Source organism: Neopsephotus bourkii, unplaced genomic scaffold (assembly GCF_033783945.1).
Source record: "Neopsephotus bourkii isolate Nb327-2 ecotype Australia unplaced genomic scaffold, CSIRO-AGI_Nbou_v1 NB_272, whole genome shotgun sequence".
NCBI lineage: Eukaryota > Metazoa > Chordata > Aves > Psittaciformes > Psittacidae > Neopsephotus > Neopsephotus bourkii.
The window spans coordinates 7,221,225-7,248,582 of record NW_026900781.1 but is presented as its reverse complement, the minus strand read 5'-3'; the positions used below and the strand labels follow the sequence as shown (position 1 = coordinate 7,248,582).

At 43.8% G+C, this 27,358-nt stretch overlaps 1 protein-coding gene and 1 long non-coding RNA gene across 8 annotated transcripts in view; one reads left to right on the top strand and one right to left on the bottom strand.

Annotated features, from left to right (window-relative positions):
• Window positions 1-21,432, top strand: part of PHACTR1 (phosphatase and actin regulator 1) — a 313,779-nt gene extending 292,347 nt beyond the window's left edge. For all 3 annotated transcript variants that reach the window (XM_061346476.1, XM_061346479.1, XM_061346478.1), the window contains 5 exons: window positions 1,008-1,063; window positions 5,972-6,033; window positions 15,576-15,716; window positions 18,925-19,001; window positions 21,277-21,432. In XM_061346476.1, coding sequence (XP_061202460.1) covers window positions 1,008-1,063; window positions 5,972-6,033; window positions 15,576-15,716; window positions 18,925-19,001; window positions 21,277-21,292 — 352 coding nt within the window. In that variant the 3' untranslated portion in view covers window positions 21,293-21,432. The remainder of the gene's footprint in view (window positions 1-1,007; window positions 1,064-5,971; window positions 6,034-15,575; window positions 15,717-18,924; window positions 19,002-21,276) is intronic.
• On the bottom strand, window positions 17,114-27,358 carry LOC133208544 (uncharacterized). Of its 5 annotated transcripts, none has more exons than XR_009724424.1 (3): window positions 27,152-27,358; window positions 26,600-26,752; window positions 17,114-17,318 (listed from the first exon to the last, which is right to left on the bottom strand). It is a non-coding gene; the product is annotated as an uncharacterized LOC133208544 (long non-coding RNA). The 5 variants fall into 5 exon arrangements; XR_009724425.1 differs by having other exon boundaries at window positions 26,611-26,752; XR_009724426.1 differs by lacking the exon at window positions 17,114-17,318 and adding an exon at window positions 17,417-17,571.

The following is a 27,358-nucleotide window of genomic DNA, read 5'->3' as shown; positions in this document are numbered from 1 at the left end:
GCAGACATTCTTTTCTTCTGAATTAAGAATAAGTTCCTGTCCTTCTTAACAGTTCTCCAATGAGATAAATGTTCAATCTGCCATGGGAAAGAGAAAAGCTAGTGATTCCACATTCTCCCCTGAAATAGGTGTGTTGCCCCTTTCAGCTGGCAGAGACTGGGGCCCCCAAGTAGGGAACATCTCTGAATTACAACGTCTGATGGAAGAGGAGGCTCTGTCCTGTCATTGGCATCATTGACAAAACTCCTATTGACTCAGAGGAGAGTATGAGGAGGCCAAACAGTGCTGACTTCTGATGTCATCTCCTTGGTTTACTTTGTTTTCCAAAGACCCCTTTGTGCTTCTCTCCCCTGCTTTGTATTCTGAATATTCAAATCATTTTTATGCTTGGGTCCCCACTTGTAATTAGATTATGAGGTTTGTGACCCTATTATGTACAGGTTGACTGGAAGTCATGCTGATCCTTCAATGTAAGATTTAGTAAAAGCCACAAGAGGAGGAGGGCAGTGAGGGTGTGGAGGAGGAGGAGGGCAGCTGCTATTGTTCTATCGTCAGCGCTGCCAAACCATCCCTTGTTTTTTCTGTGGCCTGTGTGTCCAAATGCTGTTTGAACAAACAGGGCATAGTCAGGAGGCTGGCAAGAGGGCAGCGAGAGGGTTAGCACGGTCTTAGATAGAAATACTTGCACGAGTCAGGAAGCAAGCATGGGAGGAAGGAACTTAAGTGGAGACATCTGTGTAGCTTAGCTTTCAGCAGCTCTGCCTGGGGTAGGGGTGGGAGAGTCATGCCTAAGATGACATAACTTATTTTGTCTTTCGTGAGCTGAAAACAGAGGAAACTGCGAAAGCGAAGCATGGTCTGTGTCACGCATGGTCCAGGCGTACCAAGTACATAATGGAGCAGTGTCAGTGCTTTTTGCTCTGCCTCTCACACCCCAAAATAACTTTTCAAGACAACTGAGGAGAATGTGATATGGTCCAAAAACTGATCTTGGACTTTTTTCGCAGACGACTGAGCCAGAGGCCAACTGCTGAAGAATTGGAGCAGAGGAACATACTGAAACGTAAGTCCTGGTATCTCTGACATTTAACCTGAAGCTAGTTTGGGTTAGTTTAGATGTATGTTGGGTGTTTTTTATAGAACATCAACTATTCTGTACATGAATTATTAATAATAAAGAAGTGCATCATAAATGCAAATAAGTATGCAAGTCTATAACAACATCCAGAGCTGCTATTTAAAATCAGAGTCAGTAAATTCACAAGAATGAACTGTCTATGGGGAAAAAAAACCCAGACTTTAAATCTCTTTTGCAAGTCCTGTTCCAAACAGAGAGTTGGTCATTCTGAAAAGCTTTTATGCAGTTCTTACACAGATTAACATCCTCTTATAAGTTAGTAAAGACATTAGGGCATGGCTTGATTAGTTTTCCTAAAAATCCTTACAGCATCTAGACTAGATGGAGCCTTTATTCAATTGAAGAAGGAAACCAGTGTGACTTGGAATTATTTCCCTGAAATGTTCAGCTGAAACTCTTCCTTTAAATCAGCCCAAAATTTGCTGGTAGATCCTTAACGTATGATACTTTAAAGGGGCAAATACCATTTAGAGACCCTGACCTGGGTTAAGTTACTGGACACATTGCCACCAGCTTCAAGGGAAGCACAACTGAGTCCAGCACAAATCTTGCAATCTTATGAAAGAACAGGAAAAAAATTGCAGTTTCTGTACTCACATTGAAGTGGTTTGGATATTAAAGGAAAGCTGTTTATCTCACTGTTGTTACTTACAGAAAACAAGATAAACAAGTTCTTCCCTTCTTTAGTTAGCAAATGCATCATTCCAGGGAAATTTTTAAAAACTACTACAGGAAAATGTACTTCTAACTGGTACCTTATACATAATATCTCCTTAGGTAGGAGAATTTAGCTTCTCCTGTTGTTCAAATAACTGCATTGTACAGAATCATAAAAACGTGGTAATTTGCTGAAAATTGGCAGAACTGATTGATTAAATACTTCAAAATCAGATTCCTAGCAAGTAAACAATCATGTTAATAGTCCGTGGGATCTTTTTATCTGCTCATGTTATTACACATCAGACAAAGAAAGAGACACCACTGTCAGTGCAAAGAGGAGAAAAGACTGGACAGCAGAGCAGTGTGGGCAAGCCCGAGGCTTCCAGAAAAGCCATTTGTCTGGGGCCAGCCCCATTTTGGTAGTGATGCTCATACTGCCTACTCCTAACTCCTGTGACTGGCTTCTGAAGGGAGTCAGGGGCAGAACCTGAGGATATAGGTGGCACATCCAGATGTGATTGCCTCACAAGGGGGTAGCAGAACAGCTGGAGGAGGAAAAACCTGCAACGTGACTGGTGCCAGGCTCAGGCAAGGAGGGACAGAGTCCAATTCTCTGGGCAGCTTATGTGGTCATCTCGGGACTTAGGAATAAACATGTGTCATGCACCACCTGGCACTGGTGCGTGACCAGTAAACACCAGCCTGGCACTGGTGAGGCTGGCTGGCGGGGAAGTGGAGGTCTTGGGCAGCTGCTTTGGCAGCAGGGTTTGAACCAACATCATCAGAGAGGCAGCATCTCCAGTGCTGGGTTTCTTGCAGTAATTCCTAAAGGTCACTTTGCTGATCACAGCAGTCACATAGCAATCTGAAGATCTCTTACATTTCAGGCGAATTGTCCCCTTAGTCACATTAGTTTCCTTTTGAATTGAATAAAGGCTCTTAAATGACATGGATGTGTTTGAAAATTTTACCCTGAATCCAGAACAATATTGTGTTTTCTAAATGGGTTTTTTATAGCTTGGTTCCTAAGAACAGATCTGCCCCAAAACATGTGTGTCTTTGTAGACAAACAGCTTCATAATTACAGGAAAAAGTAATGTGGGATTTCCAAGGCATCCCAGCTTTGGTGAAACACAGCAGGAAAGGAACAAAAAATTAGAATAGTTACATAATTTAAAAAATAAGAAAGCATAAAAATGCTCCACCCTTAAACAAGTAAATATAAATAGTGTCTGGTTTGTACATCACTTTGTGTCATTTCCCTAGTCTTCTGAGAAGGAGAATTATAATAAATACAGTGGAGCCTAGAGAAAGACACACAGGCACTGATAATGAGTGTAAATTCTCTGCATAAGCAGGTTGAGCAATTTGCCAGAAGCCCAGTTCAGAGAGGAGAAACACAGAGGCACAAAAGAAAGCCCAGCAAGTTCCCAAGTAGACTACATAGGATTTCCTTTGCAGTTAAAGCTGAAATCTCCTTGATGTAAATGTCATGTCTGGTACCATATGTAACTGCATTACTGCTCATTCTGCTGGGAAGAAATAGGCAAAATGTGGTGGGACAGCCAATTTTTATACATGAAGTGATTGCTTCCTATCTCCATGCTGCTACAACAAGTATGAGATGGTCATCTTTATTGAATTACAAAAGCGAAGCATCCATTGTACAAGTTCTACTACTTGCTGGTAGCAACAGTAAGATTACAGTAGGCACAGCAAAGAAATAGAGAACAGGGACACTGGTGCTTGAAGGGTCCTTCACTGAAGTATGACCAATTCTCTGGCTCTTATTTAAGTCAAAGTAATGTAGTGAGTGGAGTCCAGACCTGCAGAGTTAGTGTGAAGACTGAAGAACTCTTTTTGAAGTTAATAGATGCTGGCCAAGTTTATGAGGAAGGATTTCTCAGTCCCCCTCATGCCCCATCCACCATGGCACTTCTCTGATGGATACAAGTAGTTCAGTTGTCAGCTTGGCACATCCATTGCATCAGTTCCTCACAAAAAATGATGGTTAGGTAGGCTCTGAGGGTCTCAGGTTGTACTGGGGGACATTTCACACCAGCACAGAAATCAGGCCTGAAAATCACACCCACCCACAGCATCTCCTGAGCACATAAAATAAAGCAACAGTAGCTTCAGAAGATGGACGTGACTTAATTAACTTAAAAAAAGAAAAAAAAAAAAAAGCTAAAACAAAGTCACTGTCTGGTTTTGGAGGAAAATGTGTTCCTAATTCCCAGCTTTTACATGACTGAGGCCTTCAGCCTGCCTGGCTTCTCTGAAGGTGGATTGCTGGGCTGAGGGGTGAGGAGGAGAAAAGAAAGACATCTTACACCAAGTACAAAAGTGAATGGCCATAAGTAAGTATTATGCATAACCCCTTGGGTGCTTGCAGTTGTACCCTGACTCTGTGTGGGCTCTGCTTAGCTCTGTGTCCCTCTGGCTTAATCTTACAAGGATTTATTAGTGGCTCTATTTCTGAAAGTAGGCATTTGCAGAACAAGCTCCTCCAAATTTGAAACACAAAGGGAAGAACAAAATTGCTAGAGGAGCAATTGCTAGAAAGGAATCCATCCCAGTAGGGACAGGAACTGTTGAAAGAGGAAAAACATATTTATCAGTGAGTGTATTTCAGGTACCATTTTAAAAGCCATTTGTGACTCCATGCTGTGTTCTTTTTACTCCAGGATCAGTTTCCTTCCTCCTGAAAATAGAAGCGGTATTTTCGTTAAAGTGGCATTTAAAGATCAGCAGCATATCGTAAAATATCATAACATTGACTGGCTGTTTGTCCTCTTTGGTGGCGATTTCCCAGCCCTGTGGAGTCAGTGAGCAGTTGTGATAGTTCTCTCAGCTCTCTTGCTCTGAGCATTAGAAACCTGGCTTCCAGCCTAGCCCTGCTCCCCTGCTCAGAGCCTTTTGTGGTCTCTGAACATCAGGTCTTGTTTCCATTTAGGGAAAGCCCCAGTTTTGAAAAATTGCATCTCCTTCACTGTGTGCAGACTGGGTTAGGGCTTCCTTATGTTATTTTTGGCTGGTCCTAAGTGGTTGGTGGGAGTGGTGACCTGTGCTCTCATGGCTGAAGAAGTCAATGCTGGTGGTTTGTTACTGCCACTGTGCCAGAGGTGACTACTTCTGCAGGATCAGTAGACAGGAACATGGGATTCCCCCCTTGGGTTTAATTCAGTCCAAAGTTGGACAATTTAAATCAAGCCACATATTCCAAACTGCCCTTTGAAGTCCTTAATGTCCCCTGCAGAGAGTTATTCCTGTCTGAGCTACTCCTATCTGAGTGAAAAACAGATCACACCAGGGGTAAGGGTACTTGTTGGAAAAGCTGATGAGTTGTGTTACACACAGGCATGATTGGAGTAAGGAGCAGTTCAGCTGTCAACAAAGCAGTGGAAAAAGATCCTGGTTGAGGAGATGAGTATCTAAAAACCTGGGCTCTTAGAGAGTTTCAGAGACGTTCAATACAAAGACATGCATGACAGCCTGCCCCTAAGTTGAAGAAGAGTTAGTATACTCAAATGTTATTGTCTTCTTGAGGGATAATGTTTGAGACTTGCCCTGGCGTGAACTTGTAACATGATCTTTTGGCTTCATGTTGGAAGTGAATTGCCCGAGGATGTGCTTTTACACTCCAGTGTGTTGTGAAGGCTCATGAAGGACACTCTCTCCCTGCGCTGCTCAGGTCATGGAAAGTTGCAGATTTTGCCTGGCACCCCTATTCTGATGTTTTTTTTCCATTCTCTTCAAAGAGGGGCTGCAAGAAATCATTCTGTAAATGGGAAAAAAAGTATGTTTCTCTTCCAACCATTGGCCTTGCATCCTTACAGAATCCAACCGTATCATAGCTCAATCCTCTGAGGCCACTGGGCCTGTGAGCTGCGAGACAGTTTCTGAAGAGCTGGCTTGCTGCCTGGCCCTTCTAGAGAGTGACGCACATGAAGAGGTGCCAACACAGGGAAAGGAAGGAGGCTGTAGATGTTTGATGAAGTGTGTGAAGAAGTGCAGTAGCTAAGGACTGAGGAAGTACACCAGCCATAGAGGGACCCACTGTGCATCAGAGAGGTCCTGAAACATTAATATACTGATGGAGAGGCTTATTTTGTTGCATACTGTGCATGCCTGATGAGTCCACAGCCTGAGATCCTTGTAAATCTTTTACAGCCCGGAATGAGCAAGAGGAGCAGGAGGAAAAACGAGAGATAAAGCGAAGGTTAACACGTAAGGTGAGAAACAACTTTGATCCTATTATGACACTACTGTAACTTTCTCCCTGTAACTGCAGTTGTTTGCCTTTTTCCTTTTCGTCAGCACCATTTTCAAAAGTACAGTGTGAAACAAGTCTTTAAAGCAGTCTTTAAAATAAGTCACCAATGTTACAAGCTGTAAATCCACAGAGTGAAGTGAGCCACTTTGCAAGCTATTGCTGGTAACATCTTGAAAGAAGACAAAAGTCATAACTGAAGGAGCTTTGAACAGCAAAGGATAGAGAGCCTAGCACTGGTCCAACCCTGCTTCCTGTAAATGTAATGGCTTCTGCAGCCATTATGAAGAAAGCAAAGTTAAAACAATGCTGATTGCATTCAAGAATTACATCTAAAAAAAGGCATAAAACTGGGAAATAAACCTTTTCTGAAAAGGGAGATTGTCACTTGAGGCATTTAAACTAAATAGAGACAAGCACTCACAAATGGTGTATAGTGCAGAAAACAATCTTGTATTGGCAGGGAAGGACGAACAAAAAAGCATAGTTTGGTTTTGATTTTCCTCCCATTTGAAAGTCATTTACTCTTAAAACTAAAGAAAAGTCATTTCAGATATGCATATTCAGTTTCCCAGCTAGTGTAAATGTCTGCAGATGCCCCAACATATATAGCCAATAATGCATCCTTTTACTTTGGATAAATTTTATTTCACCACTGGCATATTTCCTGTCTCCAAAGATGGAGAAAGCCCCCTTAAGAACTCACATGCTTGTGAAGCAGTGCCAATCCCTTCCTGTACATTTTTTAGGTGACTTAGTCTTTTTTGACCTATGTGGTCACAAATTTTCACAGTGTAAATAATGACAAGGAAAGGGCTCTAAATATACATGGAAAGGATACATTCAGAGAGCTGAATTGCTTTTTTTTTATGGTTGAAAATCTCATGCCTTATTCTCAGCTCACGTAAATGAGCAGAGCTCTTGCTCATCAATGGGAGAATACTGCTGTTGTCTGCAGGAGCTAAGAATGCAACCCAGAGAGCTGTAATATTATTTTTATAACACTTAAATTCCTTGCAACAATGGCAGTGATTGTCTCACATTCTCTCATAGCACTGTCTGAAAGAACCTGCACTGCAAATATTTCATGGGACTCAGGCTGTGCAGAAAGGCTAGAAATACCATCTTACCAGGCTTTCAGTGTCCCTGTACATTGACAGGTGGAGACGTACGGGAATCCAGTCCAAAGATTGATGCCATTTGATGAACGTCTGTAACAGATAAAAAGCAAAGCTACTCATACCCAATCTGCTGCCTAAAAAAATGAGGGCTTGCTAACTCCACCAGCATTATTGACATGCAGTTCCCGTCTTCTGCTATTTTGTAGGAAAGGTACGAAGCACATGAATTATCTGTTGCAGGCAGAGGCCACAGCCACATGCTCAATTAACACATCCAGGCTGCTGTAACATCACAACAGTGAAACCTCAGCAGTCTTCTGCGAGATTTCTTTGTCTTATTTGCACTTCTAAGTAGGAACAGCAGTGACAGCAGCAGCAGTCTGAGCCCCTGGCAGCTGGCTCTTTAATGTTCATACCCCTGTTCCCAGTAACATTCCTTTTAGCCTTTTTGTGGCTTCTTCCCCAGTAAAGATTTTTGTCCCTCATGTTTGTGAGGTTGGTAGCAGCACGACTTGGCATTGTTTGATTTTGATAGTCTTTTTAAACTGTTGTAAATTGACTTAGTGACACATGTAATTTTCATTAAAAAGAACCACAGGCCTGGTCTAACAACAGATTTTGTTCTCACCTACCAAACATACTGCCATAAAAGCTCAGAAATCACTAGAGGCAAGGAGCGCATAAAGTGTGTAAGTGGATAGATAACAACTAGAAATGCCAACCACCTAGTGATTCCTGCAAAAATAGTTGTTATTTCCCAGTTCTGTCTTTCATGAGCATATCCCAGATGTGTCATTGTGTCTGCAGCAGAGTGGCAGACTCCTTCTGTTGATTTGTACTGAAGTCTTATTACCAAAGGATTTTAAACCTCAGATTGAGCAGAAGTTTAATTGAGCACGGCAAGTGGTTTTGCCCAGCAGCCCTTTCTGTTTGCACTGCACTGTGTTTTAATGCACACACATGCCCCTGGGGTAAATTCAACATAAGGAAAATATGCCACATTGCTTCCTTGCAACCATGTGTAGTTGGTAGTAAGAAGGGAAGGGGGTTCTTCAGAAGCTGGTGACAAGACTTTTGACCTTGCACTAGAATAGCTGCTACTGTCCCTGTTTTTTTTCAGTGGTGTCATTCCAACTCCAAGGGAACAACCCACTTCATCCATTAAAAAGCTGTTCTTAAAATTCCTTTAGTACTGACATTTTGTTACAGTATTATGATGATAAGTTGTACTATGACGTGCTGTAATAAGTAAGATTACCTTGCTAGGTCTAGACACCTTATAAAGTCAGCAATAAATATCCAGTTGAATCCATCATCTGGACAGGCAATTTCTAAAAGAAAATTTAGATCAGGTGACCTATAGCGAGCTGCCCCTTTAAACACTTTTCATCCTCTCAGACTCATCTAACTCCAAATTAACTGGGCATAGGGATTAGCTGCCATTCAAAGAACAAAATGGAGGCGAATGCTGTTCAGTGCAGTTTCTCCATAGCTCATGTCCCTCCTGTCCAAGGAAAGGTGAAGGGTACTTGCCTGTCACCTGAGATGCCCATGGATATATTCTGTATATCCAGCTACTGCTGTGCTCCTTCTCCCTGGCCCTTGGAGCACACTGAGCAACTTCAGGCACATTGGATTTGCATCATTTGAGTGGAGGGACATGTGGACATTTTTTCTCTGAGCACTGCTCTTGGCCCACAAGCCTATTCTGGGAACATTAATGTGCAAAAGCCCTCTGGGAGTAGTGTTGCAGGTGGGTTCCTTCCATGAGGAGATCTGGACACGCAGGAATTACTACTAAAAAGGTATCCACTCTGAAAAGCGGTTAATTTCTCCAAGCACTATGGCAATTAACACAAGCCTGAACTCTTTCTGAGGCCTTCCATTAGAGAGAGAGTTGCAGCCTGGATTAACAGAACATGTTACAAATCACATGCAAAGAGGAATAAAACTCTTCCTACTTTCTTTTCTCTCTGGTAGCATTGTGCTCCCCATTCCTCAGAGCTGTTTATAGCCTCTTATCCCCCACTGTCAATAGCTAGTATTTCCCAGAGGTCTAGCTCCAAAGCTAAAAATCTTCTAGCAGCTGTCACATCAACAACAAAAATGATGAGGTGTGGCTGCTTCTTCAAATCCATACAATAATCTGAAATCTTTGCTCCCATTGAATTCCTGCCCTGGTACAACTGAAACATTCTGTTCACTGATGCCTCACTGGGAAATGTCTTGCAGTTCAATCTTTTTTTTAACTGACCTCTGCTGGCTTGCATCAGCATGGGCTGTTCAAAATAATGAACTCTTGAGAGAGATGGGATTCATCAGAGGGAAGCAGGGAAGGGGGAAAAGGCAGAGAAGAAAAGAGGGTGGGGGTTAATTTGGATAAACTGCAATTATAGTCAGAGGGAAAGGTCTTCGAGGCATTTTCGTCATGTCCTGCTCCTGCATCTCACCACAAAAGGTGAGGAACAAAGAAGAGGGGTTGTGTGCACTGCTAGTTAGGATCTGTAGTTTTTCACCTTGGTTTCTTCCTTAAATAACAACCATAACATTTTAGCAAGGTAACAAAATAGGCAATAATGAAGTGACAAGTGCAGCAAACTGCATTTTGCATTTGACTAAATCCCAAGACCAGACTGGCAAGAGTACATCCCCTTCCACTTTACCTGGTGGCGGTGCTTGGGTTTGCTTCATTTCCCATGCCAAGAACAAAGGGGTTTGTCTTAAACCTTCCCTTGCAAATTGGCTTGGTATTAAAGCCTGAAATATGCCCGTTTCTATCTCCAGTGATCCAGACTATACAGAGGAAAACTTGACCTCCAGTGACAAGATATGGGAGGTCCTGTCCTCCTTTATTTTACACTGCTTTTGCATTAGTACAAATCCATTTACTTCAAAAGGTATTTTTGCCCTGGTTCACACTCAAATAATGAGGTCACTCACCACACAGTTAAGTGAGACCCTTCTCTCCACTTGGAGCACCACTGCCTGTTGAAAGCAGTTGTATCATGTCCTTGACCATGTCCTTTTACTGTAAGTTACAAATGTGCCCAGTTCCTTCTGCCTCTTAGAAGCAGCAGTGCTCATTGTCAGGTGTTGAACAAGAAGGACTGTGTAGTATTAAGCAATTTTGACCTAAGAGACTGCAGCTCACATGTCATAAAAATGAACTCCAAGGTGAGATCTCAGGTGAGATGTACCTTCAACACGAACAGACACTGAACTGACACCTACAGGGGAGCCGCTTTGAGTCTGTTCTGCAGGTCTGTTTCCCCACCTATTGAAGAATTAAACTCTGGGTAGCCCAAACATACTGAGACACCCTCATGCTTAGCAGCTCACAAGAAACACTTGCAGTGGCATGAGAGAGAGTGAGAGCAGTTTGTTAACTGTTCAATTACTGTAGCTTTAATTAATGGTTTTTAGAAAAACATGGGGTGTGGTTGTCCCTCTCTTTACATTTAATATGATCAAGTTGACTTTTTGATGTACTGAATATGTTTTTGTGTGTTTATATATGTAAATATGTGTAAATTTATGGCTACACATGAACTCTGTGGTATAAGCTGTGGATTTGAGGACTCTCTCACAGCCAGAGTGCTGGCATGACTGTCAGTGCATCTCTTTTCTGTTCACAGCTCTGCCCCAGGCCTCCTGGGTCACCCTGAGCTGGTTGGTTGGTCTCTGTGTTTCACTTGCTGCAACTGCTCTGTGGCCAGGGGAATGCTGCCCACCACTGTGATGGGGTGTACAAGTATCTGAAATTGCTCTGACTGCAGGTTTCTGAAGCAAAGGCAGGACAATGTACAGTAATAGTTGTATGACTTCAGAGGAAAAGAAGCAGCAGCTTTTACTCTGTCTTGCTTTCAGGTGTCACCGAAGATTGAAAAATGTGCATTAGCACCCAAGTTTCATAATGTGCTTATGCCCTTGACATTTTTCATGTGTAAATCAGTGCAGTGTTCTTCACACCCACCCAAGGGTTTCAGTGATGTGAAATGTGCAGGTGATGCACCTGATTTGACATTTGTGCATTTGCAAACATGAGAATTTACTTATGTGACTCAATATTTACCGTCATTTGATTTCAACATATACCCAGAACACCAAGCAAGCCAGATTAGCTGTTTAAGACCCTATGCAGCATTGAGGTAAATACCAGCAATGAATTCACGTTGCCAGCAGAAGCACCACCACTGCTGTGACATTTGATGCTTTTGCCTTATTGACACTGCCTATAGCCAACAGCCTGGCACTGTATCCACAGCCACCCGCCTTCTCCTTTGTACAGACTTGCTAATTGCTTTGATTAGCACAAATGTGAAAGCTGGCTAATGTCAAGAGCTGACAGAAGCTGTGAAATGGAGCTGGTTGTCTTTTAAAGCCCTCTTCCATCTTGAGAAGCTTGTAGCAGTTCCCTGTTTCCTTGTAGCCATTTAGGAAAACAGAGTTTAATTCACAGCATTTCATATTCTGTTGGTGTCATCAGTGTAGTAAGGCATTTTATTTAGAAGAAAAAAAATCCATTCGAAGATGACACAACATCTAGGCTATGTCCTGAAATGTTAAAAGCTGAGAAATGTGGAGATAAGGTTGGTGATTCATCCTTAATTCATGCTGTTGTGTGAAAAGAAGCAGTAGAGGCAAGTAAAGATGGAGTCTCACCCTTATCTTTGAAATTTTGGAGTATAGCCATATTATTTCAGCATGAAAATTCTCTGTTTCCATAGTCAGGGGTTACGTTTTAAATAATCAGAAGCAAAACTCTGCTATGCTCCCTGAATAGTAACAGTATCAGTGCTAACAAACCTGCAGCTCCTAGTACTACGGCTACTAGAAAACCATACCAATTTGGAATCACATTCAAGATGGGGTGAGGACAGAGAAGCCTCACTGATAGTGTAACTGGGATTATACTCCAAGTGTGGGATAGCACTTCAGTTTTCTTGCTTTTGTTAAAAGCCCCTCTGTTGACTGCAGTGTGCGTTTGGCTTGCAGGTGGCTTAGGTGTAGGTGTCAGGGCTGCAGGCTGAAGAGACAATTTTGTTCCATTAGAACAAAAAGTAACAGTTTTAAATCTAAACGTGCTTCAGTCTACTTTATTGTGCCCCCTGGATTTTCTGACAGGGTACTCCAGCTCAGAGATAACCCTGTTGTCTGAAAACGGCCAAAAAAGTTGTGCCTGCTGTGTATGCGTTTTGCTTTTTGGAAAGCAAAACTTGGTGTAGTCTGAGTTCAGAAAGGCGTGCTTCTTGCTAACCTCATGGGCTGACCTTAGCATGGCTGGCCTGAATGTGGGTATACAAAATGGGGGTTTTCTTGGGAAGCACTGGGAAGAAAGAGGAAGCATTTGACACAGTCTCCCACAGCATCCTTGCAGCTAAATTGAGGAAGTGTGGTCTGGATGATCGGGTAGTGAGGTGGACTGTGAACTGGCTGAAGGAGAGAAGCCAGAGAGTTGTAGTCTATGGGGCGGAGTCTAGTTGGAGGCCTGTATCTAGTGGAGTGCCTCAAGGGTCGGTACTGGGACCAGTATTATTTAATATATTCATCAACGATTTAGATGAGGGAATTGAGTGTACTATCAGCAAGTTTGCTGATGACACTAAGCTGGGAGGGGTGGCCGACACGCCAGAAGGCTGTGCTGCCATCCAGAGAGACCTGGACAGGCTGGAGGGTTGGGCAGGGAATAACTTGATGAAATATAACAAGGGAAAGTGTAGAGTCCTGCATCTGGGCAGGAACAACCCCAGGTTCCAGTATAGGCTGGGGAACGACCTGTTAGAGAGCAGTGTAGGGGAGAGGGACCTGGGGGTCCTGGTGGACGACAGGGTGACCATGAGCCGACACTGTGCCCTTGTGGCCAAGAAGGCCAATGGCATCCTGGGGTGTATTAGAAGGGGGGTGGTTAGTAGGTCGAGAGAGGTCCTCCTTCCCCTCTACTCTGCCCTGGTGAGACCTCATCTGGAATATTGTGTCCAGTTCTGGGCCCCTCAGTTTAAGAAGGACAGGGACCTGCTGGAGAGAGTCCAGCGCAGGGCAACTAAGATGATTAAGGGAGTGGAGCATCTCCCTTATGAGGAAAGACTGAGGGAGCTGGGTCTCTATAGTTTGGAGAAGAGGAGATTGAGGGGTGACCTTATTAGTGTATATAAATATATAAAGGGGGAGTGTCACGAGGATGGAGCCAGGCTCTTCTCAGTGGCAAACAATGAAAGGACGAGGGGCAATGGGTACAAACTGGAGCACAAGAGGTTCCACTTAAACTTGAGAAGAAACTTCTTCTCAGTGAGGGTGACGGAACACTGGAACAGGCTGCCCAGGGAGGTTGTGGAGTCTCCTTCTCTGGAGACATTCAAAACCCGCCTGGACACGTTCCTGTGTAACCTTATCTAGGTGTTCCTGCTCCGGCAGGGGGATTGGACTAGATGATCTTTTGAGGTCCCTTCCAATCTCTAACATACTGTGATACTGTGATACTGTGAATGTTGTGTGACAACCACACGCAGAGCAGTTCCCTCCAGGAAATTTCATGCCTCCCATAGAAGGTGGGTGTGAGAAAACTGCCTATTGTTAAGATCTTTGTAATATTCAGAAGTTTTGAAGTTGTTCTTTTTCAAAGGAGCAAGGAGCTTTTCCCCTATTAAAAGCCATAATTGACCATAAAATGGGTCTGGAGATCATACACAAACTGCTGAGCTGTGACTTGACTGATGACAGCTGTCCTAGGCAAGGGCATTATGTGGTGGAGTGTAGAGCTGTGCTCCTGGTTACACTTCCTTTCTGTGGTTTCTCTGCCTTTGGTGTGTACAAAATGGCTGTGCTGCAGCCAGGACGGATAGAACCTCATTTCTGTCCTCCTGAGCATCTTACAGGCAGGGCATTAGTGCCCCTCTGCAGACACTCTGGATGATGTGCTTGAATCCAGTTTGTGAGCTCAGGGTTATCAGTGTAAGGAGGGCAGTCCCACTGTCACCTCCCATCACAACCATCTTTCCTAAAAATAGAAGAAAGAGGCAACCACGCATGCCAAGAACAAGCACACAGGTATTTAAAGCTAGAGGCAGGATGGGGTGGTGCGGCTATCTTGCATCAACACCCAAATGCTGGAGAATGGTGGTATTTTTCACCCTCCACTTAGCATCTTAGCTGGTTTGCATTTTTAATTCTCCCTGGAAGATGAAATGCAGGGAACTGAGATACTTAATTTTGGAGGAAGGTGGATTCAGGAGCCTAAATAACTTTACAGAATAGAGTCAAGCATTTTATGAAATATTTAGACCTTCCATTATTAACAAAGGTGAATTATTGTAACACACACCTATTCCTAGTGAGTGGGAGTAGTATGATACACTGTGTAGCTAAGTTTTAGCAGGATATTATTTTCCCTAATGTCTGATGTTTCATTCCAGTAGTGAGACTTTTGCAGCTAATGTACAGCCATGTGCACACGTATGTATAGCACCTTCTTCAGAACTAGTTGTGTAATTGTTTTTGACATTAACCAGCATGCTGTGCATCCAAGGAGAATCGATCCCTGAAAGCCAATTCCTGTCCCTAGCCAGGTTAACTGACTGTATAATAGGTGGACTACCAGCACACTACTGTTTCTCATTTGAGAGGAGAGTTTTGACCGTGGTTGCCTCTTCTGTGGAATTTGACAGAAATGCTTTGGAACAATGAAGATGCTTTCTTTGCATGATACCATCCACCCTTGCGATTGTTTTGGGGTTTTTTTTTTGGCTTGTAGTATGCAGTGTAAACTGTTAGAAGTCAAATACACTGTGACACAAAATGGAGCTGCAGAACAGTGACAAGTTCAATAAGCACTACTCATCATCCTGCCTACCTTTTCGGGAGGTAAGGACAAGTCTGGAGAATATTGGAATGGTAAGGAAAGTAGTTTGTCACCTTTTGCACATAATTCAGGGCAGGAGCATCCTGGTGCCTTTGCCTGACCCTTCCCAGGCAGCACAGAACACACACAGCAGCTCGAGGCTGGGGAGCATACAGCCTACGCAGGTGGTTTTAAAGTTGTCTTGTGGTCTTTGTCTCTTCCCGAGACATTGCTGCACTCAGAGACTTCCCTGTGTTACTTCTCATTTCTGGCTGTGGGATCAACTTCAACCCGGGATTAGGGTGTCCATCCATAGCCACTTCCCAAATGGTGAGCTGCTCCAGCAGCAAGGTGGGATGATGTTCAAGGTGCTATAACAAGAGGTTATCTCCCATGTAGCAATTCTGTGAAAGGCTGACAGAAAGAATGGTGCTGGGAATGTCTGGACCCCCATAGTGGTGGTTGTAGTAAAACAAATCCCCAGGCAGCACTCTACAGGGAAAAAGTGATGTCCTGATGTCTTTTTCCACTCCTTCCTCAACCCCGCAGCTGAGTCAAAGGCCCACGGTAGAAGAGCTACGTGAGAGGAAGATCCTTATCCGCTTCAGTGACTACGTGGAAGTGGCAGATGCACAGGACTATGACAGGAGGGCAGACAAACCCTGGACACGACTCACAGCCGCCGACAAAGTAAGTGGAGCAACTCTGAGAGAGCCATGATCTGAATAGCTAGAGCATGTCACAGCAAACAGCATCCCGTGGGTCCCACAGGTCTCATAGCCATCAAGGAATAAACTTGCGCCTGACATCCCTTCCCCACACACCTCCGGTTTCTTCTCATTCTTAAGGTTTGTTGTTTGAGTCATAAATCTTTGGCAAGAAGGCTTCTTTATGCATGGGAACTAGGAGCAAGGTTAACAGCATTACACCTTTTAAACACAGGCAAAAGCATATCAAGGCCTTTGAGGAAGGGTCTTAATGGCAGCCGTATTATGTTGTTGTTGGTTTTGGTGTTGCCAGAATTGCTGTGTCAGGACAGAAGAGGCCTGGGTGCAAAAATGCTCCATCCCACTGAAGCCAGGTAACTTCTCTGTAGTGTGTTACAGCAGGGGCCTTTAATCAGGATTTCTAACAGAGTATTTTAAGCACTGAAGTGAAATTGCATGAGCCCTGCAGACAAAGGAAAGACTCGTGTTTGGTACTGAGAGCACTGTCCTCTGAGCACTAGTGGGACTTTTGTAAGTGGTGTCTCTGGTGTCAGAGATACTTGTGGCATTGGTGACAGAGGGGTTAAATGGCTGGCAGATTATATCAAGTCACATTTTGAGGGTCTCAGTGTTGCCTCAGGAAGATTTAAATGTTTTATGGCCACCGTAAGAAAAGAGGACTATGAGGCTGATCAGTGATTCCAAAGCTTACAGTCACGCTATGATGCCCATGTAATTTTAAAGACTTTCAGGTACCTAAATTCAAGCCTTGTCTATGTCCTTGCTGTGGTACTCGTGCAGCAATGGAAACCATGATGTCAGATGTTTAGAGACAGGAGCAGGGTTTCTGGCCATGCCACTCATTTATGGTGCTGTTGGTTTTGTTCACAGAGGAAAGGGCAGCCTATTACACTTGTATAATTTAACCAAAGGACTTGTATAGTTTCATGAGCACTGATTTACTCCTTGACAGGGTTTTTTTCAGTTTAGTTCTGGATATCAGCATAAACTGATCTGAAAATCAGAAAAATGTCCTCTGGATGGCCCACAGACCATAACATACTGGGTTGAATTAGCTTTTCCCATTTTAGCTCACCATGTTGGATAAGATCTTATACGACCAACTTAGTTTTATTCTCCCAGTTGGTATATGCGGGAGGGATTCTATCTCCAATTGGTTCTGCAGCCTTTGAGAGATCCCTGTCTGGGATGAAAGGCATGGAGAAACTTCAGCTGGGAAGGGGGAAGATTGGTGTCCAGAGAGGTCCTTCCTCACCCTGTGTCTGTGAAAAGAACAAGTATTAAATACCACTATTAAATATAGCCTGGTAAAGAATTCAGCATTAAGGCACTTTGAGCTCACTTTTTCATAATGCAGGTGGAAAGTCAGTACCCCAACCAAAGGGCCTGAGTTCTCCAAATGAATCTTTCCTCAGCAATGCAGAAGAAGAATTGTTTGTCACTCTAATATTAATGCCCCTCATGGCATAAGGAAGCAGGTATTTCTCTTTTGGCTTTGGGTCCTGTGGCCAGTGTTCTGATTTCTGCCATTCAGATGACCTGCTTTTCCCCACTGCTGTATCCACTGCTGGAAAAAATAGCCAGACAAATTGGAATCGACTCCACAATGCCTGACAAAGTCGCAACATCCTAATAATCTTTTAAGATTATTTTCTTCCAGAGCTTTGATTCAATAACTGTCTTTATTGGTCAGCACAGGTGAGGTTTACTGAAAAACAGATATTAGTAATGGACTTCTGTGTTTGTCAGTAAATCTTGTTCTGTGTGCTGGATGTAAGGAATTGCCTTCAGTCTGACTTCATCTTTGCCAGGTCTGACTGTGGGAGGAAAAAAAAGGGCACCTTTAAATCTCTCCAACAGACAAGGGATGCAGAGGGGAATAAATGTCAGAGCCTGTGGGAGTAAGCAGCCCATGTGGCCTCACTGAAGTAGCGAATTGGTCTGCTGAAGGTAGGCCCCTGAGTTGCTGCACCACCATTGCTCTGTCCTGATAGATGGAAGCAGAACCTGACAGACATTCTTAGGTAAATAAAAAACCAAAGGTATACAGAAAGAGCACAAGGGGCCTTTTCAGTGGGTCACAGTCACAAAACCTATTGCTTATGGCTTGTCAAGGCAAACGTAGTTAGTGGCTGGATCAGTGGCTGTTGCAAAAACACTGCTTTGGGCTCATGCTGTTTGTGCCAGTTTAGATTTCCTTCATCAAGAAAATTCCTGACAGAGTGGAGGTGCCACTTGCACCCACTGATGCTGATGTTTTCAGTATCACAGGGAAAAGCAGCAGCACACTTGGACCCAGGGGAGCATTAGGCCACAGCAGCCACCTTGCACATCCTCTCCAAATGCTCACAGTGAAACTCGCTTTTGGTTTACAAGTATCACAGGGCTGTCAGAAGCCTTGACTCTAGGCTTGGGACTTGAGCCAGTTTTGCTGAGGACCATCTCTACCACAAAGCTGAGTCCTTCCAACTCACCTCCTCTACTTTATTATTCAGTACTTCTCTCCTGCCAGTCAACCCTGGTGTTCTTTTCCCTCAAGGACAAGCCACAGAGGCTGTAGGTAACCAGGTCTCCTGCAGATGCTGAATACAACCGCCTGTGGCTAGTTTTCTGCTGGATCAGTGTGTAGCATCAGCTCAATAAATGGCACAGCTGGGGCAGAAGGGAGGAGGAGGAGGTCAGAGGGGCACAGTCTGAGGCAGATGGCAGGGAGCCAGGCATCCATCTTTCCCTCCCAAGTAACCTCAGCCACTTCAGGTAACTTCACCCAAGGAAATTCAGGACCGCATAAAGGCAGGAGGCATCTCAAACATGGGCCTGGCAGTATCCAGGCCCAGTTTACTCACAGTCCAGCTCCAAAACTGTGTTTGAGAAACTGTGGTGTGCATTTTTTTTTTACTTACGCTGATTTAGATTTTGTACATGATAGTGTTTACACAATAAGCAGAACTGGATTCTGTATCTGTATTATGTCTGATACATTCTCAAATTAAGCAGTTCTAATGAAGCATTTATCTTTTCCCTTGATGTGATTTAGAATATGTTTATATCTCTTTCTTTTCATATTTTTAAGTTTTATGGTTTTCTTCACTTCTAATATACTGAGAACAAAGTAAACTTATTTTGATCTCTCTCAATTATACATTTATGAGTTTATTTGTCCTTTGCAGGCAGCCATTCGAAAAGAGCTTAATGAATTTAAAAGCAGTGAAATGGAAGTTCATGAATTAAGTAGGCATCTAACAAGGTAAGCTGAGATTCATTTTTTAAGACTATCAATGAATACTGTTGATTTCAAAAGGAAAACACAGCAGCTGCTTCTCCAACGCCGACTGAACACACCATGAGGTCTAGACAACATGCAGAATTACAGGCTGTAAAACAAGCTCACACAGACAAACTCATGCTGCCCCATTACTTGGCGTTATGCAGCCATGTGCTGTCTGTTTAATGACATGTAACCTCCCTTTATTTTTTAAGTCTTGGTGCTCTACCTGCGTGTCTTTTCTCTTGATATTAGAAGTAAGTGATATTGGTGTCTGAAGGAGGACAGGGAACTTCTGCAGAACCAGCACGTAGGCATGAATGAGCACACACTCAAACCCCACTGAGCATACAGCTGTTCCAAACTACGTGTGTCCCACACACAGGTTACTCAGTCCCACCCTCCACATCCTGCTATAGGCAATGCAGCGGAGAAATAGCAACACTGACATGACGAGAGGCATTATTTTTTACACTTTTAGACTGTTTTTTGTTTAAAAGGTTAGAGGCTGATGCATTATCCATGACCCCAAAGTAATAACCCTCCTTTCTGACAGGCTGGGGCTGAGGCATGCTGGAAGGTCAGGACATGTCCCCTCACACAGTCTGTGCTGAGCCTGCTCTGGCTTTGATGCTGAGAAGAGCTGAACTCCTAGCACGTCAGCTGAAGCCAGGCCTTTGCAAATCAACCTTAACCCCTGCTCACTGTTAGACATTAAAGACACATGTTAGGTATTGGAGACAACTGACACATCTGGTGCAGAAATGGAGCTGCCCGTTTATTAATACACTCATCAGCTAGATGCTCGTGAAATACGCAGTCAGTACTGTTAAGAAAAATGTAGAAAAGCTTAAGGCAAAATTAATTTTGTATTAGGGGATTTTCATGTTCATAAATTAATAATTATATTAAAATTCACCACATGTATAAGGCACATACTCCCTTGCAGAAACGATCTTCCGTCTACTTCCTAGCATGTGTTAGGGTGGTTGCACCAGGGTTTGCAGTAACAGAGTGTTGCTGGAGCCAAGCCAGCTGCCTTTGAGCAACAAAGTCTGGAAGAAGCTTTAGGGTGTGCAGTTGGCCTAAATCTGTTGACCCCAGTGACTCAACCTTTGTGGGATGTTTGGCTCACTCCTCCAAGAGAGCAATGACACATTTGGAAAGGATGAGGCTCTTTTGTTTTGAAGGGAGTGTTGCTACAAAGGAGTCAAGCTACAACTGACAGCTCCATTGACTTCCATGAGGCCTTTAGCATCTCACAAACATAGAGATTGGTTTAGTTTTCCATAAGTTTCTCCGGCTGCTTGGCTTTCACAGGTTTCTGGTCAGTATTTGCTTCTCTCACAGTGTTAGGGTGAGCCGTGACCCTTTTGAGGTGCCGCTGTGTCCGAAAGCTGCTGAGTGGCTTTGACTCGCTAAGTTTGAGCCAGGCATACTCAGGGCTATAGGTAATGTAATAGAAATTGGAATAAGGCCTTCCCTAAAGTTCAGTAGGACTTGCTGGTTAGACAAGGGGCTTTGGGAAATATACACTTGAAAGAAGGACGCTTAAATAAAATAGAGTAATTCCATTAAACAAACTTAGATAAATCACCATTATAAAATCATTAGCAAGGTAATGAGCTATTCATGTCATTAAGCAGTGGCATGAGCTGAGGAAAGAATGTGAGTGTTGCTTTACTAGTGGGACACATTAATTAATTCATAATAGAGTGAAAAATCAAAGCCTAAATAAAAAACCTCTGCAGAGCTGACAAACCCACGGCTCCTGACACAGGGTGTACTTGCAGAAAGCATGGCCATTTCAGCCCTACTTGCCTCTTTAGCCTGCAGCACTAAGGAATAATTGTACATGAACGGTATGTACATCTTTCTGGCTGAGGAGCATAAGTTTTGTCTAAACCAGACAATTTTTTTGGAATCGGTCATGGTGTGGTCTGCAGGAGGAGTGGCTGGTCTGAAATAACTCACTTGGGGATCTGACAGGTAGACCCAAAGCATATTACTGTATTTGATAAGTTTTGGTGCAAAGAGCATCTGCCTATGAACTGTGTGTCAGACTGGCGAGAACCAAGAAGAGTGTGTGTGTCTGTTCTGGGTCTGCAGTGCAGCATGGCTGATGTCAGTGCTGCAGGAATTGAGCTGCCTGATGGTGTCACGGTAGCAATTAGCTCTCCAGGTTTCTTTATGTACGACATGCATGTGAGAATATTATCTTACTATTTCTCTTTTTCCCTCCCCACTTGTGTTTTAGGTTTCATAGACCGTAGCAGTTCAATTCTACCTGACTACTATGCCATCTTCAAAACATAACTATAAGAAACCATAAGTGCTGGTATTATTCATTTCCCCATTACGTACAGTGTAAATCTTCTGAACTGCCTTTAAAAAAAAAAAAAAGTAGAAAAAGAAATATTTAAAACAAGAAAAATTGTATTTACATGTGATGGGTACTGCAGTATCATCAGACCTGCTGGTTCAAGCTTCAGTAACAGAAAATACCCCTGGTGGGAATCGTGCCAAGACTTGGCATCTATGTATAAGACTTTCCTGGCATGTGGATTTGCCATACATGTTCAAGCCCAGCTGGTGGTGCATCCATTTCATCTTCAGGCACCCCTCATCCTGACAGGCCTCTGTCATCAACTCTAGAGAGCCCTGAGATGGTGTTCAGGGAAGCACTGGCCTGGGTGAAGTCTCCAAAAGACGAGCACCTATGACATTACAGCACTTAAACCAAACACTCCTTTCAGGCTGCAAGCACCTTACGGGGACAATGAAGGAGCAAAACTACTCTATGGGCCAGCCCATCTGTGAATACCATCTGACTAGAAAGGCTTTCTTTCCCAGGAGAAGTTTATGGCCAGTCAATCTGCATTGTTCGGCTCCCAAGCAGAAAAAGGCATCAGCTGTAAAGTACAGGACACCCTACTGAAGGCTGGTTCAGTTCTACCAACTGTTTATTTTTCATCTCTGATTTTCTAAACCCAGTTGTGAACCCATCAGCAGTAAATGATGAGAATGTTGAGGACAGGCAAGCAAAGCCCATCTCTTCATAGTCACTGCATGGCATTCACTCAGCTTGTAGTTTGTTTTTACATGCAAGCCTCATGACTGTGTAAGAGCCGACACGCACAACTGGCAGCAAGGCTGGGATTCGCACCGGCTCTGCAGAGGGACATGCGCCAGAGGAGCTGAGGATTCGGTGAGCAATATCTACCCTTGCTCTATCAGGTGTTTCAAGAACTGATCCTAAACTCACACAGAAAAGCGTGACAGACTGTGTTACCTGGCCTAACGAAAGGAGTGTGGTGCATTGGTGTGGATGGTGGGACTTGTCATTGGCACCCACAGCTGGGGCATAAGGACAGCAATTCAGAAGTGTTCTGGTTTGGTTTTAATTTATTTTTATTATAGTGGTTTAGCACACAGACTGACCAAGTGGAGCTCAGAGCGGGTCACTCTGGGCCTGGTTTACCTGCCAATTTAAACACATGCTTAACACGTAAGTAAGCATGCAAACAGCCTCACTGAATTCAACAGCATGTCTGACAGGCTTAACTGAAGCTGAACACATTCAAGTGCTTTTCTGAACTTAGGCCAGCACCTTCCAGAATCAAGTCTTTAACTAGTATAACGCCAGCAAGCTGGGGCAAACAGTCTAGAAATCATTTCCAGCTCATACAAGCAACTATTACGCCATGGTTTGGGTCAGTGGCCCAAAGCACTGTAGCAACTTTAAGAAGCTCCAGATGATTACTTCAGGACACCTTTTTTTCTTCCCTAATAGCTATTTTGCTTTGACAGTTTGAAAAGAGAGGCCAAAGTTTTTTACTACAGTATTCCTATTAATTATTCTGTTTGGGGTTTTTTCCCCTTTCTTACTGTCTTCCATGTACCTACCCACCCTCTGTGCTCCCTCCCTACCTCCCCTGATGATGTGCTAACATTGCCCTTCACTGATCATGGGCTGCAAAGCCTCTTGCACCTGAGCGTTCAGTGGCCAATGCTGCTGCACAGTGCCAACAGTCCTGCCTCTTCTGAGGTCTCCACCTCATTCCTCTGGGTGTAGGAATAAAGCAAAAGGCCTGCTTTGGCACGTACCCTGCCCAAATACTGGTAGTATGGCTAAAGCACTCCATTTACATTTAGTGATGGTATTCGGTACATCGCAGATTTATCTCTATTGAGAGAGACAAACGAAAACATTTCTTTCTCTTCTCATCTGTGGCCATCCTTGCAATGCTGTACATTATCAGCTATTAAGAATTGGCTTGTAGGATGTTGTAGGGTGGAAGATGCTATACAGGAAGTCAAAACTATCTGGTTTCTGGTGCCTGATGTGATACGCTTCCCAGACTGGGTAATGATTTCCAAAGAAACACACACAGTGATTTCTCTATCACCAGCTCACAGTTGCTTTAGATACAAGTTTGTCTTTAATGTGCAATGTTATCAGCTCAGTGCAGCAAAGACAGAGCACTTACATACCAGCCAGGAACACACTGCTGTGGGTTAATTTTCATGAAAACTTGGGGTTCATGGTTTTAAACTCATTCACATACGCATGTACACACAACAAGACTGCATCACAGCTTTCAAAAAGGAAAACAAAACCCTATGCTTTTGACTACACATACATTGTATTAGGAAAGGGCTCTGCAATATAACTGTTTTGAAGAGCAACAAGCCCTCATGTTCCCATTATGGATCTAATACCTGCCCTGGCATCATTAGCTTCGACATTCCCTGTGAAAGGGGAAGGAAAGCCATTCAAGGAGCAGCAGTGACAGAAATCAGAGGACTTAGCAGGCTGGTGGGAGGAAAAAGTGAGAATTTTTTCTTTTTTCTTTTCTTTTGTGGTTAAAATGAAGAGGAAGAGGTGGAAGAGAGTCCCGGGGGAATGGGTAGTCTGTGGACAGTCTGGGGCCTGCCCGTCCCTTGTGGGCATGGATCCCAGCAGTGCCCATGCCTGCCTGTCTGGTAGGCTAAATAAACCCCAGGACACTGGTTGAGGCACATATCAGCCAAGTCCTGGTTGAGGGCCAGACATTCCCCAGCACCCTGCCTTCATCCAGATGGGCTCACAGTAGGTCCCTGCTGACCACTTGGTGAGTTGTCATGCTCTACCTGCCTCAGGATTCATGCTGTCCCCAGGGCAGCTACTTGCAGCAATGCCTTTTCCTTTTGTTTTCAATTATGTTAATTCCTGGCTGAGCAGACTCCGGGACACAGTGGAAGCACTGCCATATTTCTCCCAAATTGGAAGTAGAGCTTATTACTGAAAAGGTGAAGGGAGAGGAGAAAGAAGCCATATAAAGTGTTTGGCACTGTAATAAGCATCACAGAACTGGCACTTCATCTGGTTTTAGATTCAGTGACTCTGGGTATTTTGCAAAGTCAACCTTTGGCAAGGCATTCTTCAACAACCTGAACACTGGGTTTGCATACCCACCTCTGGCATCCATGGGAAGTTACAAGCACACCGGGGAAAGCTAGTCCTTTATTTAAAATCTGTTTTCTTGAGCACTTGTCCTCTCTTCTGTGGAAGCCATCTCTATCACAGCAAAGTAGCTGTGTTCTGTTGGGGTGAAGAAAAAAAACCCAAAACCAACAAAATCATGATTTCCTCACCTTCAACCTCAAATACATGTAGGACATACAGATGATGATGGCATCCCTGCTAAAATTCTGTTAACATAGCAGTTAACACCAGTCAGCCTCATTCCTATTAGGAGGAGATTAATAGCAGTAATAAAGACATTACATCAGGTTTAGAGAATGGAAAAATCAACGCAGAATAAAAATGGCTATTCCGATCATCCATCTCTGGATGATAATAATCTCTGGCTGATAATGGAGGTAATATTCTAGAGTCAAGGAAGAAAAACATTTGATTATAATCTACTGAATCCTCATGGGTTATTTGTACTTAAAATGTGCAAGTGTTGTGACATCTCTTCTACAGCCTGTGGAAAGATGTAGTGGAAACTGGGGGAGCTGGGGATTTGGTGGGGATTGGAAAAGCTACTCCAAAATGTATAGAGGAAAGATTCGATTGTTTGAAAAAAAGCAGTGGTGAGGAAACAATGGTGGCATCACCCTCCCACCTGCACCCTGGCCAGGAGGGACCTGATGATGTATTTATGGCTAATGGAGAAAGTGTCAGTGTTGCAGCTCTTCCTCTGCACCACGACCCTCTGGTTATATACTTGCAAGCTGAAGTGTCAGGCTGCAGGTTTGCTGGGAGGCTCAGGCTGGCTTTTGTGTCTAGACAATTCCTCATGCGCACTGTGGACATTACTGGAAGAGGAGAGGGAAGGGAGAATGGAATTTTATAGACTTCTAACTGTTTAACTGGAACAATTTAGTGAGCCTATTACACAAACATATTTCAGCCTAATACTTCCATCTAAACACAGCACTCTGTTATCACTGCAACTCAACACCAAACTCTTCCTTTGTTATTTCTACGGTGCTGTCTGTGCTGTGGAAACACTACAAACCCACAGAGGGGGAGAAATTCCAACATACCTAGTAAAAGCTTGCACACATAGAAATAGATGGTTGAGATGGAAACCCAGTTACACATGAACGAGGGGCTCCCTAACGTGCCTGCAAATAAAATCACTTTGTATAAATAGCCATGGGAGATGACTAGGCTAATAGAAATATCAGGAAAGAAAAAAAGGGACAAATGATTTTTCCCAGGTGTTCGGTCTGCTCGAGCTTGGAACAACTTCTGTAAACAAGGAGGAGGTGATGGGCACATTACCTGTGTTCCCATGTATCCCAGTTACTCCTGCACCAGTTGCATTTTCCAGTTGATATCCAAGTGTATGTACATAGTTTGTCTTTGTATAGGAGTGAGTGTGGTGGCTGTTAATCGTGCTCTTCCAGTATTGTAATTTAACAGATTATGGCTGTATGAAAACGATGTAAATAACTAGAAAAAAATTAAACTGGATCTCTATGTCCTAGTTTTTGTACATACTGAAACTGCATGGTATTTAAATTATTGTTTGTCTCTGATGTATGCAGTTTCTTAAAAAAAATTCATTTAAAAGAAAGCATTCCTGTGCCTGTGTATTTTATCACCCTCTGTCCCACTGATTGATAGTGCAACAGAGGGATGCAGTCGAGGATAGCAGCCCTCCTGCTGCCAGCCAGGCTCAGCACTGCAGCCTGGCAGCTGCAGCGATGTAGTGCATGCCCACAGCATGCTCACACCTCAGTGGGAAGCAAAGCAGAAGAACAAGACTTACCAGAACAGATCGATGGGACACCATATCAACTGAGACACTAGAGCTGGATCAGTAAAGACGTGTGAAGGAAGAGGACTGGTACCTCAGCTGCTTAAGTTGTACCCAGCACCAGGCTAGTAAAGGAGGAAAACCAACAGTCTGCACTAGACACATGCTCACAACCCCCAACACTGAGAACCCAAACCCAACTCTCCCTTCCCTGTTAACAAGTTTTTGTCCATTATGCAGCACCCTGTGGTTATAGCAAACGTCACTGAGCAGTACTAGCAAGTGCTGTTGCAGCAGAAGAGCCGTACCTGCACATCCACCTACTTTCATACCACCTTTTCATCTTCTCCTCAGTAGCTTCTGTGGTTGCACAGCATTTCAGGCTGTGACAACCTGCAGCCTCTGTGTAGTGAAAGGGTGAAGAAAAACCTTCTTGACCAGGATAAGTATGTACCTTCAAACAGTCTCACCAGCAGCCTGCAGAAAGCACAGGAAGTAACAGCGCTGCGTAGGCTGTTCAGTTTTTGTAACTGATGGTACAAAAATCTGGACCCCTAAGATACAACCAGCACCAGCATCCTCACTGTAACTGGCGGGTGGGAGCCGCGTCCCTCCTCTGATGCACCCAGCCTTTCCAGCCTTTCCACTACACAAAAATGGAAGGTCCATATACTTTAACTGACCAAATTCTTTGTTTCCTTTTGCGTAAGTTTTCACTAACCTACTGTGTCCTCAGTAAAGTCCCATGTAATTCCTAGCACTCAAACGGCAATCTACCACCACCTTTAGACTGGAAACAGAGGAGGCTGAAAAAAAACCCCACAATTTCCTATTAAACTGCCACACATACAAGAACACACTGCTGCTTAGCAGTACCTGGCTAAGAGCTCAGTGCCCTTGGTGCAGGTATGGGGTGAGACTGCTTTGCTATCATCTTCCTCACCTCTGTTTCTGCCCTTCACAGCCCAGATCAGGGTTCCCTGGCAACCAAGTCCAAAACAAACAGCATGGCCATGCCCTGGTCACACAGTTGAGCCAGTCTGCATGGGACATAGTGGCCACCCTCCTTAGCAGCACGAGCTG